Source organism: Thalia democratica, chromosome 4 (assembly GCF_965202585.1).
Source record: "Thalia democratica chromosome 4, ktThaDemo2.hap1.1, whole genome shotgun sequence".
NCBI lineage: Eukaryota > Metazoa > Chordata > Thaliacea > Salpida > Salpidae > Thalia > Thalia democratica.
The window spans coordinates 28022211-28045224 of NC_139168.1; the positions used below are offsets into that span (position 1 = coordinate 28022211).

Here is a 23014-nt window from a genome sequence, read left to right on the forward strand (position 1 = left end):
TCTGTTTTGCTAGGATCAATACCCATCCGAATCCTGAAATCCAAAAATGCATCCGGTTCTGGTCGAATTCATTCAGTTTGAAACGGTCAAAGTGTTTTTTTCAAATAATTTTTTTTATAATTAATTACACTTAATTATATATTGATAATTGCACGATTAAATTGGCGCTCAAAGTTTTCTTTTCAAGGACCTGGTGTACGAAAAAACCTTTTGGTTATCGAGTCGCACACCACATACAAGAATAATTTATAACAGCAGTTCCCTGAAATGATAAAAAACTATCAAGCAATAACAAAGCAAGATTATTAGATACTTTTAAACATTGCAATTGTAACTGAATTGTACAATAAAGGTTAATAAATATTTACTAATGCTTTCGTGTCGTTCAGTACCTACAAAAAATAATGAAAGATCTAAAGGTAAGTTGTAAACTTCATTTTATTGGCATTTGTTTTCTTTGACTAGATCATTAAAATCATGTTGATTGATTCATCGTAGTTTTGTTAATTTTTTTTTGACAAACCAATGTTACTTGTGGTTTTTCTGTAATTCATTGTACTTTAATACAAATGGGTTTTGTATATTTGTTCAATAGTTCACACCACTAATAACTAATAAGCAACATATTAAGTCGGCGGGTACTGTTTTACACAACAGGCCAAATTTATTGGACAAAAAGTTTTTCGATTCACTTTACTTTTGAATAGAATATATAAAATAAAGTTTTTATTTTATATGTGTATCAAATCAAAAAAAATATTACTGTTGAATTAATACCATAGTTTATTTTATTATAATTCATATTAATGACGTTCAAACTTTATTTTAGTTTTACTTTGCTTATTTAAATTTGTTTTAAACAATTATTATACTGTTAAAAGAATTAAAATTTTTCAGAAACTTAATTGTCAATTTTAATATAAAACTTTTATGATTATGGAAACAGTGTAAATGTTTATTTTAATAGTGTTATAACATTCAAAAATCTCAACACGAGTAAGTAACAAGTACAAAAAAAAATTTTTAACCACTAATCTTTTTTTTTTTACTTTGGTATGCTGTACTTTTTTTTTAATATTATTCTTTTAAAAAAATATTTATTTTTTACTCAACTTCTAAAAATTATCTTAATTGTACAGAAATTAGAATGGTCTTGGCTATGACGTTAAACTGTTCTAATGTATGACTCGATAACCTAAAGGTTTTTTGTGCACCACATCCTTGGGCCAAACTTTTTTACCGTAATCTTTGTTGTTTAATAAATTATAACATTATATTTAAATTCTAAATACTTTCACAACCGATCATCCAATCATTAGGAGAGAAAAGTATTTTTAAATAATTAATAAAAACATAAATTATACATTACTAGATCGTGTTCTTTTTTAATGTTATGTGCCAAAAAAGTGTCAAAAAATACTAGTAATGGAAAAGGTTAAATAATTTAAAGTTAATAATAGTCATTTAGAATTTTGAGGTCATTAAATTAGACTATTGACTATATAATTAATCAAATGTACTTTTTTAACATTTTCAACAATTAGTTTTGATTTTATAACGATATTGCATTTTGAACTTAAATTTTTTTCAAATCACAAAAAAATTACGAAAGTTGATAAAAACGACTTTTTAATTACGTGAACTAGAAAATTAATATTCATTTTTTTTTTCATTGTTCTACTAGAGCGTAACATAATCATAAAATATTTTTAATCAGTATAAAACAACAATAAATCTTTAATCTTTTTTTAAAATCAAGTACAGGAGGTAAATTTTCAGCACAAAAATAACGTTTTATTATTTAATACCGAACAGTTCGCTTTTAAAATTTTCAACTTCAAGTTCAAAATCGGAACTACTTCAGCGTAATTATTCACGATAAAGTAAAAATGAATAAATAAGAGAAAAATTTATTATTTTCTATCCATAAAGTTATATACTATGTTTATTTCAAAAAGTTAAAAAAATACTTAAAACTAAGTTTATAAAAATTTTAAACTATAGCTTTTTTTAAACAACTACAAAAATTATTTTAGTCAAAGATTTGTACCATGTAAATTTGTTTAGTTAGTTTAACTCTTTTAATATATTTATTTTAACCAGGTCAGAGTGACTGATAATTTGTTTGCAATTACAAAAGTTTTATATTTGTAATTGTTTTATAAATATTTGAGATGTTTAGTTTACAATAAAGCTGGTTTTACTACTCAATTAATTTTGATGTACACTTTAATTCACAGTTTATTTCATGAACTATGCCACGTTATTTTGGTAAACACACGCTTATTACAAAACCTATCAGCCAAACTTGATGTGATGAGTTGTTTACTACAGTGTGGCTTTATTATTAAGGTCAGGCAGTAAATTTTTGATATTAAATTTTTGATATTAAATTTTTTAATTTTTCCAGACAAGCAACTTCGTTTAAAGTAAAACATAATTGTTGCAAAAAAAATATTTTTGAGAAAATCTTGAGTTTGCATAACTTTTTTATTTATTGAAACATCAAACAAGAATTTTAAATGCACGAAATAGTTTAGTTGTATGAGATTTTTTAAATAAAACAGTCAGATGTATAAAAACAAAATAAATTGATAATGTTTTGTTTTACTATCATCATTTGAATTAAAAAAATAAAAGTTTTGTTTAAAGTATTCTTAGTAGAATGAAAGATAGTACAGCTTAAAACTTTATTATTTAACTTATAAAAATATTTGTACTTATTATGCTTACAAACTCAATTGTAAGCTTTGTAACGTGAACTAGTTGTTTATTTTAAAACGTTTTGTGCTTTCAATCAGTCAAGACAAAACCATTAAGTAGAAATTCAAATTACAAAACACCTAATCTGTTTACTGTTAAAACTTATACTGGCAGACAAAAGGTGTGAGAAAAAGTTAAAAATTCAAAACTTTTACTGAAGTATTCAACTTTGCACAGTTTTTATTTAAAGTTTTTACAAAAAAATAATTCAATATGAGAGGAAGTAAACTGAAACGTTTATCCATCAAACTATAAAAAATTTTTGTCGTTCTCCTTAAAAACTAGAAAAAAAAGAAAAAAAAAATCAAAACGATGTTGTTTGTTGAGGCGTTTATTCGAAGTGAGCGTTTTACGCAGATAACAGGTTTTAACATTTACACAACCACTATCAGAATTTGTTTTTCTAGAAGGAATAATAAAGAAAAGGTTAATTTCTAGTTAGTTTTAGTTTTATTTTATTTATTTAACTATTCTGTATTGCACTAAGTAAAAGAAAATACTATAAAAATTAACAATTTTAGTTTGAGAGTGTTTACTTTTACAGGTTGAGTAAAATGTTCTTATATTTTTTTTAATTTGTATAATTAAAATATATTTTTATATATACTGACTTATTTTCTTGCTTTTATCTTAAAGCCATTTTTAGTATGAAGTCTTTTTTAGTTAAAATTTGTTATACTTAGAATTTAATATCGCATCTACAAGCAGTATTTATGTTCAAAACAGAAAGAGCCCAATTAAAGATTAAAATACTTTTATCATTAACTAAAAACTTTATGTTTGCACCAAAAGTATTCTAAGCACAATTTTCATGAACTTGCTAATAAAACACTGCTGACAGCAATTTTAATATTTTGAACAATATAACAAATTATTATTGATTGTTTATAGTAAAATGTACATTGAAATTAAATTACGACAACATGATACGTAAGCGATAAGATTTCACTTATTCTCAAAACAGATTATCGACACTGTTTTCAAATTTAATTCAATATTTAATTGTAAAACAAAATACATTTGTGTCATTAACTTGTATAACTTTTTTTTATACAGAACCGACTTGTTATAACTTGAAATGTGACTAGACTTCGTAAACATTAAATATGACAGCTTTTGTTTTGCTACTATGTTTTATTTTAAAATATTTATGAAATTTGTTCCAAACAGTCTTGAGCTAACTTAACTATTTATTATGTTTAACTAATTTTTCTTTATCAATGTTAAACTTTGTTGTTTATAAATTGCTAATGTTAGTTACTTAAACCTTAAAAGCATCAAGTTTGATACAATAATTTTTAAGATTTACATATTGTCTATGAAATATGTTTATCTATTGAATTTTAGACTTCTTTCTGGAAAATTAGCCTGAAATATTTTAATCAAATTTTAAAAACCAGAACGCGTAAAACAGATGGTTATATGTCGAAACTTGTTATAATATAACGTTTCGTAAATTAACTCTTTTTGTAAAGGGCAGTAGTTATTATACACCACTTAAATTTTACTTTGTTGTTGTTTGTAATACATTTTTTAATTTAGCTTAGCTGCAGGTAATTTATATTGAAAATAAATCTAAATAAGTAAATACTTTTTAAAAGTTTATTAAGTTCGTGAAATTAACCTTTTTGTAAAGTATAATAGTTACTAAACACATTTTAAACTTTACTTTGTTATTTAAACTTGTTATTTTATTTTAACTACTAATAACTTTCATTTAAATAATATTTATGCAAAAGTGTAGTTATTTTCATAAGGGTTATATAATTTTGAAACACAAAAATAAACTTTAAAAAAAATCCTACAAAGACAAAAATAGTTCAGTATAAAGCAAAGGCTATAAAACCTACTATCATCAAATGTTTACCTTATCATTAAAAATACATGCAAAGGTGTTGTTTTTTACTGTATTAAAATGTTTAAAAATTTTACTTAAATTATTTTCGAATTTTGCTGCAGTCTTAATTTATTATTCAATTTTTTGTATGGTTAGTTATTAAGTAGCTTGAAACTATTTTTTTTTAAATAAATACTTGTGTTATGCATACTAATACTTAATATAAAATATAACTAAATATTTTTATAAGTATATGTAAGTTTATACAGAAAAGTTGCAAGTATTATAAACATATTTAAACAACGAGTATTTTATTAAACTGAAAGTTTTCGTAAACCAAGTACTATATTGTTTTTAAGAAATACGTACACGACTTAGTATTTTTTTTTTCAATTTTAATGCATTTAATACATTTTCATTAACGTTTTTAGAAGTTTCAAAAAGAGTTATTTTAACAACAATTTTGATTTTTTTTTTTTTTTTTAATAAAATGATAAAACTAAACAACTCATACTAATTAAGCATAATAAACAAGTATTTTTATTTTTAAATAATAACAATAAAGTTTTAAAAATTGTTATTAAGTAAAATTTTTGTTCAATATAACCTTATAATACAGGTTTCTTAAAATGCTACCATAGAAGTAAACAAGTTCAAACAAGTAACGTCATTTAAAATTTGTCTTTGTTTGTTTAGTACATGTTGCAGCAATCTAAGCTTATACAGCATTTACAAAAGACGATGAACTATGTACAGTATAAAATTATTTAATTAAACTATTCTCAATAGTGCATAACTTCAAAACTGCATAACGTAAAATGTAATTAGCTTGTGAAAACGACTTTATTCTGGTAGCCCTTTTAATAAAGCATTTATAACTTTTAATATAAAAAAATTAACAAAAATTGAATGCATATCAGCATATTTTTTTTAAGTTTCAAAGACTTTACTTATTTGATGTTCAATCATTTACGTTGTTAAAATATTTTTTCTTATTTTATATATCTCTACATCAAAAATCATTTTATATACGTATATAAGCCAGTTGCTTCTTGATAAAAATTGTTCATTCGTCCTTTAAGGATGGTTTTTTTAAATGAGGTATAAAACTGTATTAAGACAAAAACCGCAATGAGAAAATATCTTTTGATTAACTAAAACAATTTCCAAGTAAACTTAATGTACAAAAATTTAAGCCAAAGTCTAAATTAAAACGTGCAAGAAAGTACAATCCACTTGTCAATCAGCTCAAACTTTATCAGAAGAATTTTCAGCTATGTGCAATTCTGCTGTATAAAATAAAATTTCTTGCAAGTTTCATTCACCTACAATCACGTTTATTTGAATAGTTCAAAACAGTTTCCGGATAGATATAAGTCATAAACGGGTGTTGGGAATGCTATTCAATTTTATCCCTATATTACCACACAAATACGTGTATTGGTTTTCTACGTGATTTATCAAAATGACTTCAATAGTCAGACCCCTTTAAAGTGCCAACGTTTTAAACGTTTTGTGATAAGAAGAAAAATTCAAATGCGTTATTATACAAAGCGCCGAAACATTTTTCAAAAAAGCTTTGGAAGTAACACTTTTCGTTGTTGGGTTTAATAAAAAAGCCAGTTTAAAAAAAAATTTACTTTTTGTACTGACACTTGATTTTATGACTTGCATAACACAACAAACTTTATTTAATGTTGATTTAATTTTTTTTATTTTTTATTTTTTTATTTTAGTTTATGTTTGAAATTAAATGATAATATTCAACTTAGACATAATTTCTTAAATTTTTTAGTGTGAAATTTTAAGATAATATATAATAATCTTCATTCAATACGATAAGGTAGACTAGTTAAGCATTTAAGTTTAATATAAAAAATACTAAAATTGTTTTTCTTATATTTAAATTTTACTTAAGTTTTTTTTAATTCTTTTGTTGTAATTTCGAAGCCTTTTGTTTAGAAAAATTTTTAAATCTTAACAATTAAAATTTTTAGACTGTTTATGATATAATAAGTCCTATATAAAAACAAAAAACGGTATGAGTTCTGACAATCATTTTTTTCAATTGCTAATACAATCAAACTCAAAACTGTTTTGTAAATTGAAAGGAGTATAAAGGTTATCTATTTAATTATATATATATCAAAACCACAGTTTTCCATTATCATAAATAGACGATAAGATTTAATCATGCGTACACAACAAACAGTCGTTTTAAATTATAAATTTCAGTTCAAGTTTTTAATAAAAAACAAACTAGTTTCGTTTATTTAGTTAGTTTTTATTACGATTATAATGTTAATTTCTATAAAATACTAGTTTGTTGACAAAAAAAAAGTTGTAGTAGGTTTAGTAATCGTTGTAAAATTGTATGTTTGCAGTTTTTGTTAAAATTTTTCTCTACTTTAGGAGAATTACAACAGTTAAAACATATTAAACTGTTTAAATTTATTTTTAAATAAATTATTAGTTTTCTAAGTTTTTTTAAGTTATCAGAAATAATTTGAACTTGTAATAAGCATGCAGCTACTTATATACTGTAAAAAATTATGACTGATGTTTCCATATAAAAAGTAAGCCTTATGCAGTAACTAAAAGATTGTTTAAATTTTTAATTAACATTTATGTTGCATTCGAATACTTGAGTAGCTGACTTAGTATGTTTTGGTTTAATCAAATAATTAAAAAGTATATTTATAAGTATTTTTATTAATGTTATAACCTATTAAACCACAAAAAAATACAGCTTTTAAAGTGATGATTATGATTTACAATACAATATAAGTATTAAACTCTTATAAACAAATGTAGAGTTTTTAAAGTAGAGCTTAAAGTTGTTTTACTTAACATTTTTGTGAAAACCAAATCGGTTTACAACAAATCGATATTTGGTGTCTACTTTACAGTGAAAACAGTATTTACATACTTATAAAACTGATAAAAACGTTTTGAATTAATAAAACACATGTACTGTGTAACAGTGGCGACTAGTGATGCTGTCATGATGGCAACACAAACTACCTTAAATACAGTTTATCTTTCGTACTTAAATCTTTAAATCAGCGTGTTTTGCAGTTTTATTATAAGCAGAATTTTAGAACATTTCACTTCAACAACTTAACTAGCTTAAATTTATCATTATGACATCACAGCGTCGTTACAGCTGTTTAGTTAATAAGTTACTGAATACACAAAATAAAATAACAAGAAAATATAACTTCATCAGATGAAGGTTTTATTCGTTCTAATTTTAATTTTCATCTCATCAAACCTCACATGCGGTCAGATCGAGCAGACCATATTTTGCAACGAAAAGTTCAAAAAGAACACTGAACGAGATTACACGGGTTACTCCGGTTGCTTGATAGAAAAACAACGACCGCCCAAGTCGGGTAAGCTTTTTTGCTGTTAAACAGTTTTAATATAACTCAGAAACTTTAAAAGTGTATAAAAATTAAAAAAACGATATTTATATTAAAAAATAACATCAGTATTCTGCTAAAGTTTGCTCTGGTAAAAAAAAACCTTGCATAAAACAAAGAAATTTAAAGTTGTTGCATTTTTTTTGATTGTTAAACAATTTGCTAATAGTTGTAAAAACATTAGAACTTTAAAAAAATAAAATAAGCCTTACTTATAAATAAACAAAGCAATCTTCTGCTTGACTCGCACTAGTTAACTATTAAGGTTTTTTTTTGCTCATTTTAATTTTGATTTAAGTTGTGTGTGGAACTCGATGACCATGAGGTCTTCTAAGTCCATGGACTAAAACTTTTAAAGTATCTTTTAGTTTGTCTAGTAAATTAGTAAGAAAAGTTTGATAAGCTATTTGCACGAAACTAAAAACTCTCAAGTTTTTTTGTTATATTATTCTTTTTGAATATACAGACCGGTCTAAACTTCCGTGGACGTACAACAGGTGTTCGGCAAAACAGGTTAAATTTGTCGAAGAAGGAAAAGTCGTAGAGTACATTCAGCTCAACTACACCATCGGTTAGTTTCGTGTAGGGGGATTTTGTTGATATTTCATGTCTTTTGCAAAGGTGTTGTACAAGTGTAATGTAGTCGGTGTAAGAGAGTTTGATCTTTTAATGGTTTTATATTAGCCTCTTTATAAACTATAAAGTATTATAATCTTATGCATTGTTGGTCTGTTTAGATTTTAATTGTTTAGTTTTTTTATTTAATTTAAATAACTTTATCGATTTAGAGCTAGCAGAAGGCGACCATGAACATTTTAAAGGTCTGAAAATTGATTTTGATGGTACAAGCGACCATATGAGTTCCACTTACTACTTCGAGTTTCCTGAATATTATGATAAAAATAAAAAGGTATTATAATAAATATATTGTAAAATACATACAACAAAAAAAAAGCTTTTATTAAATTTATTCTAGTAATTACTTTTTTTGTCATAGTTTTATTACTTATGCTGTGCTATAGGGTAAAAAATAACAGAACTAAGTTGTTTACTTTTGTATAGTTTTTATTTTAATGGTAAGATTAGGAAGAGTTTTATATTTCTCTATTTTTTGTTTTAAAGGTTGTTTGGCTATAACATTTAAATTATTTTTAGTAGCTTTCTATCTTTAACTAAGCATATAGACTAAAGAGCTTTAAAAAATAGCAGCATATAAAAAAAATAACTACTATTTTAGGGTTTTTTAAAAAAGAAATCTTTACTATTTGGACCTTTGTGATTATTTAGGTATTAATTTTTTAACTTGCAGTAGTAAAATTTTTCAAAGAAACCATCTAAGGTTCAGCAAAGTTTATATACTAAACAACGTAATTCAGAAAAACTGTTTGTACTTTTACTGGTTATTCTCAAAAGCAACTTGTTTAACGAAGGTTTATAATATTTCCAGTTTTGTACTCACTTGAGTATTCTTACAGACAAGCTTCATATTCCTTGTGAATCCGTTCGGAGATCCACTTTATGAAGGAACACAGAAGCTGGAAGAATACGATGAGGAATACTTTATAGACTTCCAGGCAGTCCCACAGAGGGGGATGTATTGTGATTATGAATTTGCAACTAAAATTATACGTTTGTTTAACTAAATACTAGAAATATACGTTTGTTTAATTAAAGTACTATAAGTATATTTTTTATTTGTTTAAAGTACTAAAGATGTACGTTTGTTTATTTGATTATAAATAATACAGAGTTTAGAATTTTTTTTTTGAATTTTTTAAACTTGCAACTAAAGATGTTTTGTTTATTTGTTTAAACTTTTAACTTCGAATATGCGTTTGTTGTGTTTTTTTTTTCAAGTTATTTACTATATACATTTGAAGTGTTTTTAACTTAATATTTAAGATTTAAATTTACTTGACATAAGTTTTTGGTAAGCCACATGTTTCTAAAGCAAACCAGATAGACAACCATCACTGGTTAGTTTTTGTAGAAACTCTTATAAAGGAAGTTGGACTTGTATAAAGAAGCTAAAACTTACTTTTAGGTATTATGTGAATACTTAGCTTTAAAACTTTTTGAATAGTTGAATAAACAGTAATAAGCACATTTTTCAAAGTTTAACTTTCAGCGATAATATACTGTATACTTAAAATATAAAAAGAAAAAAATATTGTGAGTTAAAAAAATTTTTTTTTCTAGCAATTGGAGTAAAACCTACTGCACCACCAACAGAGCAAGCTGAATCACAATACTCTGTATTGCTCATTGTCCTTTACGTATTTTGTGCACTAATCACAGTTCTAGTACTAGGTTTGTTGATTATAATTTCATATATGCTACATATGCATGTAAGTTATATATATTATGTGAAACAACATGCTTTTTAAATTATCTGAATTTATGGTCTAATTATTGTTATAAAAACTTGAAGGTTTTCTCTACTTTTACTTCAAGATGCCAACGGACCCCGAAAAAGACCGTCTCGTTGTCTTGGTCTCCAGCGGCGACCAGACAGCAGAATACATAAAGAGGGCCGGTGAACTGGCGAGAAACCTTAAATCCAGCGGTCGGTTCGCGCACGTCTTCTTCAGCGGCTGGCTGAAAAGGGGTCAGGCGGGAGAAAACACCGCCCAGCTCGACGACGCCATCAGCGGCGGAACCCGCTTCGTCCTGTACGCGTCGCCGTTCGGAAAGAAAAGTTACGAGGAATCGGTCGCCAGGGGCAGCCAGGCAACGTGGAAGGACGAGTTCGTCGTTGGGGCGCGCTCGTTGCTGGGGAAGGAGGGGAAACCCCTCGAAGGAAGAAAGTTGTTTGTGGTGTTCGATTCGGGGGTGGCGGGGAGGGAGGAGGTTCTGTGCGGGGATTTCAGGAAGCGCAGGTGCTACGATCTTAGCAAGGAGTTTGACAGGAAGGTTTTCTTCACCAAGCTCATCGGGTTCAGGTATTCGAGGAAGAAGGAGAAGGAAAGTTTGGAGGCGAAAGAAATGTTAATTTAAGGAAACAAGCAGAAACCTCTGACCGGCAAAGTGTTTATAGTTTGGAAAAAAACTTGCGTTGTATACAAAACTGAGGTATTTTACAACAATTAGTTTCGAATGTGATTTATTTTGATTTTCAGTGTGCACTAGTGCATATTAAATTAATAGTTTTAGGAAAACTTTGCTTTTGAACACTCTATTCAGCTTTAATACTAAATTTAATTCAGCTTTTCTAAATCAATGTTTTACACAAAGTCCGGTTTTTAAAAAGTTTTTATTTTCTTAAAAGCTGACGAATTTTACAGATGTTTAGTTTATTTGGCTTTATAATTAAAAACGTATGGCAGTTTTATGGAACTATCTAAAACCTAATAAAATAAAATTTTGTTTAAAGTCTTGGACATACCGAATTGTTATATTAGTAGTTTGCTTTCACTTAAATTATGTGTAAAAAATACAAATGATTTGTGTAGAAGAAATTTTAAATGTACATCACAAAACAAATTACTTCATTTTCAATTTTTATCAAAATGCACTTGGTTTTAAAATAAGAGAATTTATTATTTTCTGTTTTTATTTCATAAGTAATTTTTGATTTTTTTTTTGCGCTTTTTAGTTTTTTGCTAAATAATAAAAACGTGTTTAATAGAATCAATATAAACAACAAAAACTATTAAAATGCTTATTGTACATATAAGAAATTTGTTTTTGTGTAGATTAAAAATAAATTTTCAGTTTTTAGTCAATGTTTAGTTTAGTCAAATGTTATGTCAAATGTTTAGTTTTAAGTATTTTAGCTTTAAAGTAGATATTTTGCTGTTTAAATTTGTCTTAAAACAAAATATTAATTCCTATCACAAAAAAGTGCACTCATGCTAGAGTTTTGAAATATTACATACATTTTTTAATGATTTTTTTTTTCTAAATGCTTTTAAATTTTTCAGTTAAGTAAAAGTTATCTAATAATTTAAAACTAAATGTTTCTTTTTTAAAAATTTTCAGATGCTAAATTAATCGTAAACTTTTTATGCTGTTTTAACTAATTAAAATAGTTCAAAAGTGATGAATTGTTTTTTAGCCGTAAAAAGTTAACCAAAACCACAGAAAACCGTTAAACTTTATTATGCGTATAAATATTCTGTAAAATGTTTTCTTATTTTGTATATAAATTAAAATATAAAAACTGCACAAGTATGTAAATTTGATTGAAAATAAAATTATGATTAAAACTTGTCTAACTTGATGTGGGAAAATCAAAAATAAATGTTATATTATATTGTCGTGAATTTTCAAATGTCGGTTCACTATAAAAGATTAATGGTAGACAAACAAATACAATTATCAAACTAAATTATACTTAAGTACTTTTTCTGCCTAAATTGAACAGAAGATGTTTTTTAAAAGAAACATAAACTACTGAAGTCATACTAGAGCTAAATGTTTTTTTAATGATAATTTTTTTATGTTTTTGTCAGCTTAAAAGTAAGTAGTATAAGGTTTTATGTTTTTAAACAAAATTTAATTCTTTGCCCGAGAAAATAATATTCAAGTAGAAAGTTTTTTTATAATTTAAAATTTAACAAGTTATATCGAACAATATTTTATAAAATTGCTTTCATGCTATGTATAAGTTTAAATTTTCTATTTAGTTTAAGTTAATTAAAAGGTATTTAATAAACTTTAACAAACTTTACCTTTTTTTTCCAGGTACTAAACTAACCCTTAACCTTTTATACTGTTTTAATTAATTAAAATAGTTTTAAACGATGAATTATTTTTAGTCTTAAAGAATTTACCTAAACAATAGAAAACTTTTTTATGCGGAAAAATAGCAATATTTTATTTTAAATATAAATTGCAGCTTTTAAGATCCACAAATAAATGGCCTGTTTAAAAAAAATGGTATAAATATAAATCTGTTTATACTTTGTTGCATTACATAAGAACAAAATCACTTTATTGAAGTAAAAAATAAAATTTTTGTTTACTTTAAAAGATAAATGGCCGACAAAAACTACAATATAAAACTTGTATTATCCTTAAACAATTAACACAGGAGAATTTTACTAAAACTTATCTAAAATACTTTTCTATTGTATATTAACTCCCTAAACTATTCAAAAAATGATTTAAAAGGCGATTTTTAATTTAGCTATTGTAACTGTTTTGATAAAACTGAGATATCGTTTTTTTTTAATTTTAGATTTAACAGTTAAAAACAAAGTATACTATTCAGATTTTAAAAACCATTAAACAACTGCTTCAATTAAAAAACAAAAACATAAGGATATAATTAAGCTTAATTCGTAATTTTATCTTATTAAAATTTTTGTGGCAATTCACAAAATACTTCATAATCAACTTTAGTCATCAGTGCAATAAATTTCGCGCGAAAAATTTAAAATTAGTTTGATGAAATCTTTTTAACAATAAAACCTATATTAAACATCAAATTAAAACTTATATTTTGCGTCATAATGAGACCTCTATAATAATTTTTGCTTTAAATTTCAATGTTCATTTAAATAAATTTTAACATGAAAACAAAAGTTTTATGTTAACTAAAATTTGCCAGTCATTGAATAAATGTAATAAAAATATTTTACAGTTTTTTCTTTCTTGACCAGTAAACAGATAATAACTTTAATAAAGTTTATTCTTTTTTTTTTTGTAATAGATAAACTATACCGTTAAAATTTTACAAAAATAAATTAAAACAAAATTTATTGTATATGGAATAAACTAAGAAGTTACTGTGAAAACTGTAAAAGTAATAAATATAAACTTTAATTGTTATTATAAAAAGTTGAGTCTAAATCTAAAAATTGAACCACAACGATTTGAAATTAAGAACTCAAATCAGTACTACATAAACAGTCGGAACTAAATACTATTTACGTTTATTCATTTTTTATTAACATAAACTTATTTGTGATTAGTAAAAAATCATCTTACACCTAATTGATTGAAAACTTAGTTAAGATCTATTTATCAAAGGTTTATTAAAATAACGTTTTTCAAGAAATGTTACGAAGTTTATCTACAGTTCGAATAACATTCCGGTAAAACATTATCAAAAAAATACGGGACTTATAAAATTTGAACAGAATAAATTTTCGTGGCTTTACTTATTTTTCTAGTTATAGAATTTTTTTTTTTTTTTATTTTACCTTAAAGATAATTTATGTTTTTAAATATATTTTATAAATATTTAAAAGATTTAAGTAAGCTAACACTTATTTTAAACAATAAGAATGTACATAACATCTTTTTTTTAATTGCTTATTGATGAACTATGAAAAATTACCAAAATAGAAAAAAAAATTAATCAAAAATTCATTTAAATTTAACTTTAAATTTTATTCAAAAAAAAGTTTTTAAACTAACATTTGATTATAAAGTAGTTTGGAAAACAGATGCAATAGTGTTTAAGAAAGAAAAAAGTAAATTTTAGTTACAAAGCAGTATATGAAACCATTTAAACATACTGTAAAACTTTTAAAGCAGCAATAAAACAGCTTTACATAACTAAAATAACAAAAAAAAATTAATGTTCATGTAGTTTAAATTTTCTGTGAAGTTACTTTTTTATTAAAATTTTCAATGAGCCGGTTTAATCATTAATTTCATACTTTTCAACGCATCGTATCGGTTATTGAAATAATACCAACTCATGTAGTTCCTACCTCGGTCACCTGCAGTCCCGTAAACTCCGTTTATGTTCTGATCTGCTGAATAACAATAAGAATGCCACCAGTTTCCTCCATTTCCTCCGTAGCTAGAGGCGCATCCATTGGTGTCGTTATCGTGAGTAGAAAAAGTTGAGTTGCTATTTAAGGACAGGCCGTCACCTGGTTAGTAACAAATCGTGTAAGCTACAAGCAATGTTGAAACAATTTTCATATTTTATTAACTTTTTCTTCTGATTCGTTACAACATTAAGAACATTTTGTGTTTTATTTTCATTTATTATTAGCAACCGTGGTTTCAAACTTTATTTTTCGTATTTCATTCATCTTAAAAAAGAATATTGCTCACTATAAATTGATGTGAGAAAGCTTATGACGAAATAGAAATCATAATAGGCAGTTTAATTTAATTTTTTTATGAAACAGAAAGTTTTGCTTTCTTCTAACAAATTAAAATTTTAAGAATTTTCTATATCTTACTTAACGGCGATGTACAAAAAGCTAGAGCACTATAGTTTTATTGATTTTATTAACAAAATTTCTTTTCACAATACTTATATGTTCTGAACTTAAGATTTTTCCGAATATTATAGCCTTGATACTACGAAAAATAATTACTGTCACCTTTTAGTAAAATCAATTAACATTTATAAAAAGTAAAAGTTGCTTATAAACAAAAAATTAAATATTTTATTTTAACATTTACGAGTTTTAAGTACATAGTTTCAGTGTAAACTTAAATAATATAATGATTACAGGACTAAAAAGAAGCATTTAAGTAAGTTAAGTACTCATTTTGTGTACTTAAATGCTATTAATTTCGATATTTTTTAATTAAAAAAGTCTTTTAACCTGCATTACCAAAGTAGGATCCGTTCTTTAAGGAAAGTCTATAGTTTTCTGTTGAGTTACCTATGTAAAAATTTCTGCAAAAAAGTCTATAGTAAAATAAAAGAAATAAAGTTTATTTAAAGGCTAGTTTATACAAATTTTACACTTATGAGCATTACTAAGTTTTATTTTTTTTAAAGAACTAAATAATAACAATTATTACTTATATTCAGCGAATTTTGTTGTTCCATTGAAATCGCTCATTTCAATTTTCAAATCAAACTTTTCCGAGCTGGTTATATTGTGCAGGTTTTCAAGGCCTGTAAAATTGAGTTGAGTTTTGAGAGAGGCTGTTAAACTTTAATGAAAACATATCGAAGCGTAGCATTCTGCCAACCAAAAATGTTTTGTTTTTTAGCTACACCTTCTTAATTAGTTAGAAACCAAAAACAGCTGACTCACCCAACCAAAATTCCCCTTTTAGGTTGCCAAAACCTTTTACGTATGAGCGCCAGTCTCTTCCGAAGTAAGTGCTACCATCGTACCGACTATGAAAAACCTTTAAAAAAAGTCAACATATAATTTAATTGTTCTGCTATCAATTGAAGTATAAGATGCAAATATTTGTTAGATAAAAGTACAAATTAAATTCAAAACTGAGTTGTTAAATAGTTATTCGTAATTTAAAATAGAAACATATTAACAGTAGTACAAGTAAAACTCACAATCCATCCGGTTGAGTTGCCTCTCATTTCGCAACGAACTTGTATTTTTTCACCTTTAACTTCAATTTCGTAAACTCCGCTCTCTGAGCTCGGCATGAAGTATTTGATTTCCTGGCAATTTCGTGCTTTATCTTGATAAATCAAAGATTAAAAAACTTTTGTTCTATTAATTACAATATTTAGTTGGTACAATTTAAAAACTTTACCCAGTGCTTTGGTTTGTAATTCTTCGAACTCTTTTCTTTGCTCGGCTATTTGATTGTCTCGTTCTTGTATTTCCTTACTTTTGTTTTTTAATTCAAATCCTAATTCTTTCAGCTTTGCATCTTTTTCGTCAAGCAACTTCTGTACCTCCTGTAGAAATAAAACTTAGTAAAATAAACACAATTAAAAAACAGAAATAACAAAAAACACCTCTTTTAAATCTGCGGTGATTGAAAAAGTTCCAGTTTCAAAGAGAGCACCAACAACAATTATCATCAAACAAGCTGATATGTTGAGTGCCAAGACAATCTTAAAAGCTTTCTCCGTGCTTATTTTCATTTTATTTTTTGATTAGGAATATCTGCTGAAAACTTTTGTTTGCGATTTAATTTCTTTCTACTGTTACATTTTTAGTATCGTTCCTTTTTATTTTATTTTATTACCATGAATTGATATTTGTATACTAAGTGAGAATATTTTAGTTTTAAATTTCTCAAATCTTCCTTTTAATATTAAATTTAATACTTTATTTCCATTTAATCTAATTTAATACGAATAAATTTGTAGATTTTTTTGTTAATTAAAAAAAACTTTTTTATTTAAAACGTGTATACTAAGTAGAAAGAAACAATAACAAAAAGTATTAAACAAAAATAAAAAACGGTTAAAACCTTTAAAAAAAAACAGTCACAGTCTTATACAAGCACTTTGAAGAGATATTTCGTTTATTAAAAAGCAAACATTTTTTATTCTGTAGAAAACAAAAAATATACTAGCAACTAGAGAAAATTAAGTACCGTAAATTAAATATTTTTAGTAAAGTTTAAAATAAAACTAAGAACTACCATATCATTAAAATACTGAATTTCGTTGTTTTACTTCAAAATTAATGGAACACTTATATTTTAGATTAGTCAGTAAAGTTTGATATGATATTTTCAATTTGAGAAACTGAGAAAAGAGTATTAAACATTAAACTTTCAAGTTTGTTGCTTACCTGTGCTTTCAGTAAAAAACAAATTGTGAAACAACTAAAGTAAATACAAAACTTTTAACATGGTCTTTTAATAACTTTATACAATAAAAAATAAACCAAACAAAGTTTATCATTTTTGGTTTGAACAAAGTAAAATTTTGTAACTAGCTTTTATTAATACAATATATTAAGTACAAAACAACAAACTTAGAATAACTTTATGCAACAAAACCTTCGTTTTCAATTTCACTACAGTAAAAGCACACGTTTGATGATTTATCAATCAAAAAACGTACTTCAGTGATTCAACCGGAATAACGTTGTTAAAATCATCAAATTAGTTTTTTATATTTTATAGAATTTCTTTTTCGAATTACTATTTTTAAATTTCTTTATCTTGTTTGATAATTAACATTTACATAAGTTTAATAATGCTTGCTTTTAGAAAAAGTTGAAAAACTGACTAAACTTCAAGTAAAGTATATTTTTAACAGCTTTCATATACAATTAGAATAACACTTTAAGTTTTAATTTGAACACTAACAACTCTAAATTTGTTATAATACAAGGTGACAAATTTTTGTTTAATGTAAGAATACATATATATGCAACTTATAAGAAAAAGATAGCATTCTACGAAACTAAACCAAGTTTTTTTGAAACTTATATATTTTGTTGAACAACTTTTCAACAAAAACTAGTAATTGTATATAATCAAAATGTTAAACTTTTGAAATTCTGTGTGAGCAAACTTCGTAAACTGATGCAAAAAAGAAAAAATTAAAAAATAAAACAATAAGAACTAACCATTTTTATCAAACGTAATCCAAAGGTTGCTAAAGGCAAACTGCTTAACGCTTTTAACAGTCAAAACTTTATCTACAAATCTTTTTTGAACAAACTAAAGGAAACACAATTGTAATATTTTTTAGAGATATCATAGAAGCTTAGAAGGCCACAGGAGCCATGAGTTTATACTTTCTTTAAAAGGGGGCTTTTGAAAAAAAGTTTGGGAAATGCTACTGTAGACGTTAATTTTTTTTTAAATAGATACTTGTGTGATGCATACTGTTATTTAAAATAAAAGATAACTAAATACTTTTATAAGTCTAAGTATGTTTGTACAGAAAAAATGCAAGTATTCTAAACATGTTTGACCGAGCAGTTATTTATTTAACTGAAATTTTTTCGTAAACCAAGTACTTAAATATTTTTAGAGAAATAGGTACACAGTTTAATTTTTTTTTCATTTTTATTGCATTTAATGCATTTCGCACTAAAGTTTTGTTTTTTACCAGGTCAGAGTGACTGATATTTTGTTTGCACTTACAAAATTTTATTAAATATTTACAATTAAAACTATAAAAAAAAATTTTGTTGTGTTTTAAGTTTAAGATTTTTTAAACTAGGAAGTTTAAGTGCTTATTTTATAACTGTTTTAGATCTTTAGTTTACAGTAAAGCTGAACTTATTGTTTAATTAATTTGGATCTACCACTTTAGGTTACAGTTTATTCAAGAAATTATACTACATTGTTCAATAAAAACTCGTTTTTTACTAAACTATCAGCCAAACTTGATGTGATGAGTTGTTTATTACAGTGTGATTTTGTTATTAAGATCAGGCAGTAATTTTTTGATACTAAATTTTTGATATTGAATTATTAAATTTTTCAAACAAGCAAATTTGTTTAAAGTAAAACATAACTGTTGCAAATAAATTGTTTCTGAAAAACTCTTGAGTTTGCATAATTTTTTTTATTTATTGAAACATTAAAACAAGAATTTTTAATACAAGAGATAGTTTAGTTGTATAAGATTTTTTACATAAAGAAGTCAAATGTATAAAAATAAAATAAAATGATAATTTTTTTTATTTTACTATCATCATTAGAAAAAAAAAACTTTTTAATTTTAGTTTAATTTAAATTTTTCTCAATAGAATGAGGATAGTAGAGTTTAAAATTTTATTAACTGACTAAAAAAAACTTTGTACTCACTATGCTTACAAACTCAATTGTGAGCTTTGCAACGTGGATAAGTTGATTATATCAAAACTTTTTGTGCTTTCAATCAGTCCAGACAAAACCATTAAGAAGAAATTCAAATTATAAACCACCTAATCTGTTTACTATTAAAACTTGTGGCTTTACTGTCATACAAGGTGAGTAAAAGTATTTAAAATAAAAAATTATTGCTGAAGCATTTAACTTTGCACAGTTTTTTTAAAGTATTTACAAAAATTAATTCAGTATGAAAGGAAATGAACTGAAACGTTTATCCATCAATCTTTAAAAAAAATTGTGGTTCTCCTTACAAACTTGAAAAAAAAAATTCAATTTATAAAAAAAAAATTACATAACCACTTGATTTCAGAATTTGTTTTTTCTAGAAACAACAATAAAAATAAGGTTAAATTCGTATTTAATTTCAGTTTTCTTTTATTTATTCAATTATTCAGTATTGCACTGAATAAAAGAAAATACTATAAAGATGAACAATTTTAGTTTGAGAGTGTTTACTTTTGCAGATTGAGTAGAATGTTGTTATATCTTTTTTATTTGTATCGTCGATATATGTCTTTTTCATACTAATTTTTTTTTAGCTCTTACTTTTAGATAATTTTTAGTTTAAAGATAGTTTTAGGTAATAAAGATTATATTTAAATTTTAATATCGCATCGACAAGCAGTATTTCTGTTCAAAACAGAAAGAGCCCAATTAAAGATTAAAATACTTTTATCATTAACTAAAAACTTAATGTTTGCACCAAAAGTATTCTAAGCACAATGTTCATGAACTTTCTAATAAAACAATGCTGAAAGTAGTTTTAAGATTTTGAACAATAAAACTAATTATTATTAGTTGTTTTTGATAAAATGCACTTAAAAACAAATCGTGACAACATGATACGTAAGCGACAAGATTTTACTTATTCTCAAAACAAATTATCAACACTGTTTTCAAATTTAATTCAATATTTAATTGTAAAACAAAATACATTTGTGTCCTCAATTTGTATAACTTTTTTTAATATAAAACTAACTTGTTAAAACTTGAAATGTGACTAGATTACGTAAACATTAAATATGACAGCTTTGATTTTGCTACTATGTTTTATTTTAAAATATTTATCAAATGTGTTCCAAAAAGTCTCGAGCTAACATAACTATTAATTATATTAAACTAATTTTGCTTTAACAATGTTAAACTTTGTTGTTAATAAATTGGTAATGTTAGTTAGTTAAACTTTAAAAGCATCAAGTTTGATACAATATACTTTAAGATTTACATATTGTCTATGAAATATGTTTATCTACTTAATTTTAGACTTCTATCTGGAAAATTAGCCTGAGATGTTTTAATCAAATTTTAAAAACCAGAACGCATAAAACAGATGGTTGTATGTCGATCTTGTTATAATATAACTTTTCGTAGATTATTTCTTTTTGTAAAGGGCAGTAGTCATTTTACACGACTTAAATTTTACTTTGTTGTTGTTAGTAGTATATTTTTTGATTTAGCTTAGCTGCAAATAATTTGTATTTAAAAAAAATCTAAATAAGTTTTTTTTTTATGTATTGAGTTCGTAAAATAAATCTTTTTGTTAAATATAATAGTTACTAAATACATTTAAAACTTTAATTTGTTGTTTTATTTTAACTACTAATAACTTTCATTTAAAGAGTGTTTTAGGCAAAAATGTAATGATTAAAGTTTCACAGTTTTGAAATATACGAAAAATTTAAAAAAATCCTACAAATACAAAAACAAAAATAGTTCAATATAAAACGAAGGCTATAAAATCTTCTATCATTAAATGTTTATCTTATATTATTATTAAAAATACCATAGGTAAAGGTGTTGTTTTTTACTGCAGTTAATATGTTTAGAAATTTTAGTAAAACTATTTTTGAATTTTGTATTTGCAGTCTTAATTTATTATTCATTTTTTTGTTTGGTCAGAATATGAAGTTATTAAGTAGCTATAAACAAGCATTGTTTTTCAAAAATAGATACTTATGTTATGCATACTAATACTTATTGTAAAAGATAATTAAACATTTTTGTAAGTTTAAGTAAGTTTATACAAAAAATTGCAAGTATTATAAACATGTTTGAACAAGCAGTTTTTTATTAAATTGAAAGGTTTTTAGAAACCATGTACTTTATTATTTTTAGAGGAATATGTACACGATTTTTTTTTAAACTTTAATGTATTTAGTGCATTTCGCATTAACGTTTTTTTAAATTTTAAAAAAAAACTATTGTAACAACAATTTTGATTTTTTGTTTTCAATAAAATAAAAAGATAAAACTAAACAACTTATACTAATTAAGCATAGAAAACATGTATGTATAACTTTTTATAAATAACAATAATGAAGTTAAAAAAAGTTACTGTTAAATAAAGTTTTTGTTTAACACAACCCTTCAATACAGTTTTCTTAAAACGCTACCATAAAAGTAAACAAGTTCAAACAAGTAACGTCATTTAAATCTAGTTTTTGTTTGTTTAGTGACTTTTGCAGCAATATAAGCTTATGCAGCAATATAAGCTTATGCAGCATCTAAAAAAGCTGATGAACTATGTACAGCATAAAAGTATTTAATTAAATTTTTCTCAATAGTGTTTTCTGTATAAGGTAATTTACGTGTTAAAACGACTTTATTTTGGTATCCCTTTTAAAAAGGCATTTATTAATTTTGATAAAAATAAGAAAATATGAATGCTTATCAGGAGAATTTACTTTTTAGGTTATAAAGACTTTACTTAATAGATGTTCAATCATTTACTTTGTTATTTTTCTTATATATTTCCACTTCAAAAATCATTTTATATACGTATATAAACAAGCTGCTAAAAATTGTTCATTCATGCTTTAAGAATGGTTTTTTAAAGTTTTTTAAAACTGTATTAAGACAAAATCCGCAATGAGAAAATAGTTTTTGATTAAGTAAAACAATTTCCAAGTAAATTTAATGTACAAAAATTAAAGCCAAAGTCTGACTTAAAACGTGCAAGAAAGTACAATCTACTTGTCAATCAGTTTAAAATTGTATCAGCAGAATATTGAGTTTTGTGTATTACTGCTATATAAATTAAAATTTCAGTACAAGTTTCATTCAGCTTTTATCACGTTTAATCGAATAGTTCAAAACAGTTTCCGAATAGATATAAATCATAAACGGGTGTTGGGAATGCTATTCAATTTTATCCCTTTATTGCCACACATATACGTGTATTGGTTTTCTACGTGATTTATCAAAATGACTTCAATTGCCAGACCCTTTTGAAGTGCCAACGTTTTACACGTTTTGTGATAAGACGAAAAATTCAAATGCGTCTTTAAACAAAGCGCCGAAACATTTTTTTAAAAAAGCTTTGGAAGTAACACTTTTCGTTGTTGAGTTTATTCAAAAAGCCAGTTTAAAAAAAATTTTACTTTTTGTACTGAAACTTGATTTTATGACTTGCATAACTTTGCAAAGCTATTCAAATTTATCCCTTTATTGACTAAATACACATATACGTATATTGGTTTTCTACGTGATTTATCTTGCAAAATGACTTCAATAGCCGGAA

The 23014-nt window shown here is 24.9% G+C and overlaps 2 protein-coding genes across 2 annotated transcripts; one reads left to right on the forward strand and one right to left on the reverse strand.

The window, feature by feature from the left end:
* The first annotated feature begins 3131 nt into the window (after positions 1–3131).
* Positions 3132–11660, forward strand: LOC145834524 (uncharacterized). The gene is made up of 7 exons (XM_082941970.1): positions 3132–3200; positions 7830–7995; positions 8492–8596; positions 8814–8935; positions 9501–9654; positions 10225–10335; positions 10457–11660. The coding sequence occupies exons 2-7, from the start codon at positions 7830–7832 to the stop codon at positions 11020–11022; spliced, it is 1224 nt and encodes a 407-aa protein (XP_082798096.1). The 5' UTR covers positions 3132–3200; the 3' UTR covers positions 11023–11660.
* Positions 11661–14478: 2818 nt separating this feature from the next.
* On the reverse strand, positions 14479–16792 carry LOC145833200 (fibrinogen-like protein A). The gene is made up of 7 exons (XM_082940399.1): positions 16664–16792; positions 16456–16603; positions 16250–16380; positions 15987–16083; positions 15748–15844; positions 15546–15619; positions 14479–14855 (listed from the first exon to the last, which is right to left on the reverse strand). Exons 1-7 carry the CDS (start codon positions 16790–16792, stop codon positions 14605–14607), a joined length of 927 nt encoding a protein of 308 aa, XP_082796525.1. The 3' UTR covers positions 14479–14604.
* Positions 16793–23014: the final 6222 nt, after the last annotated feature.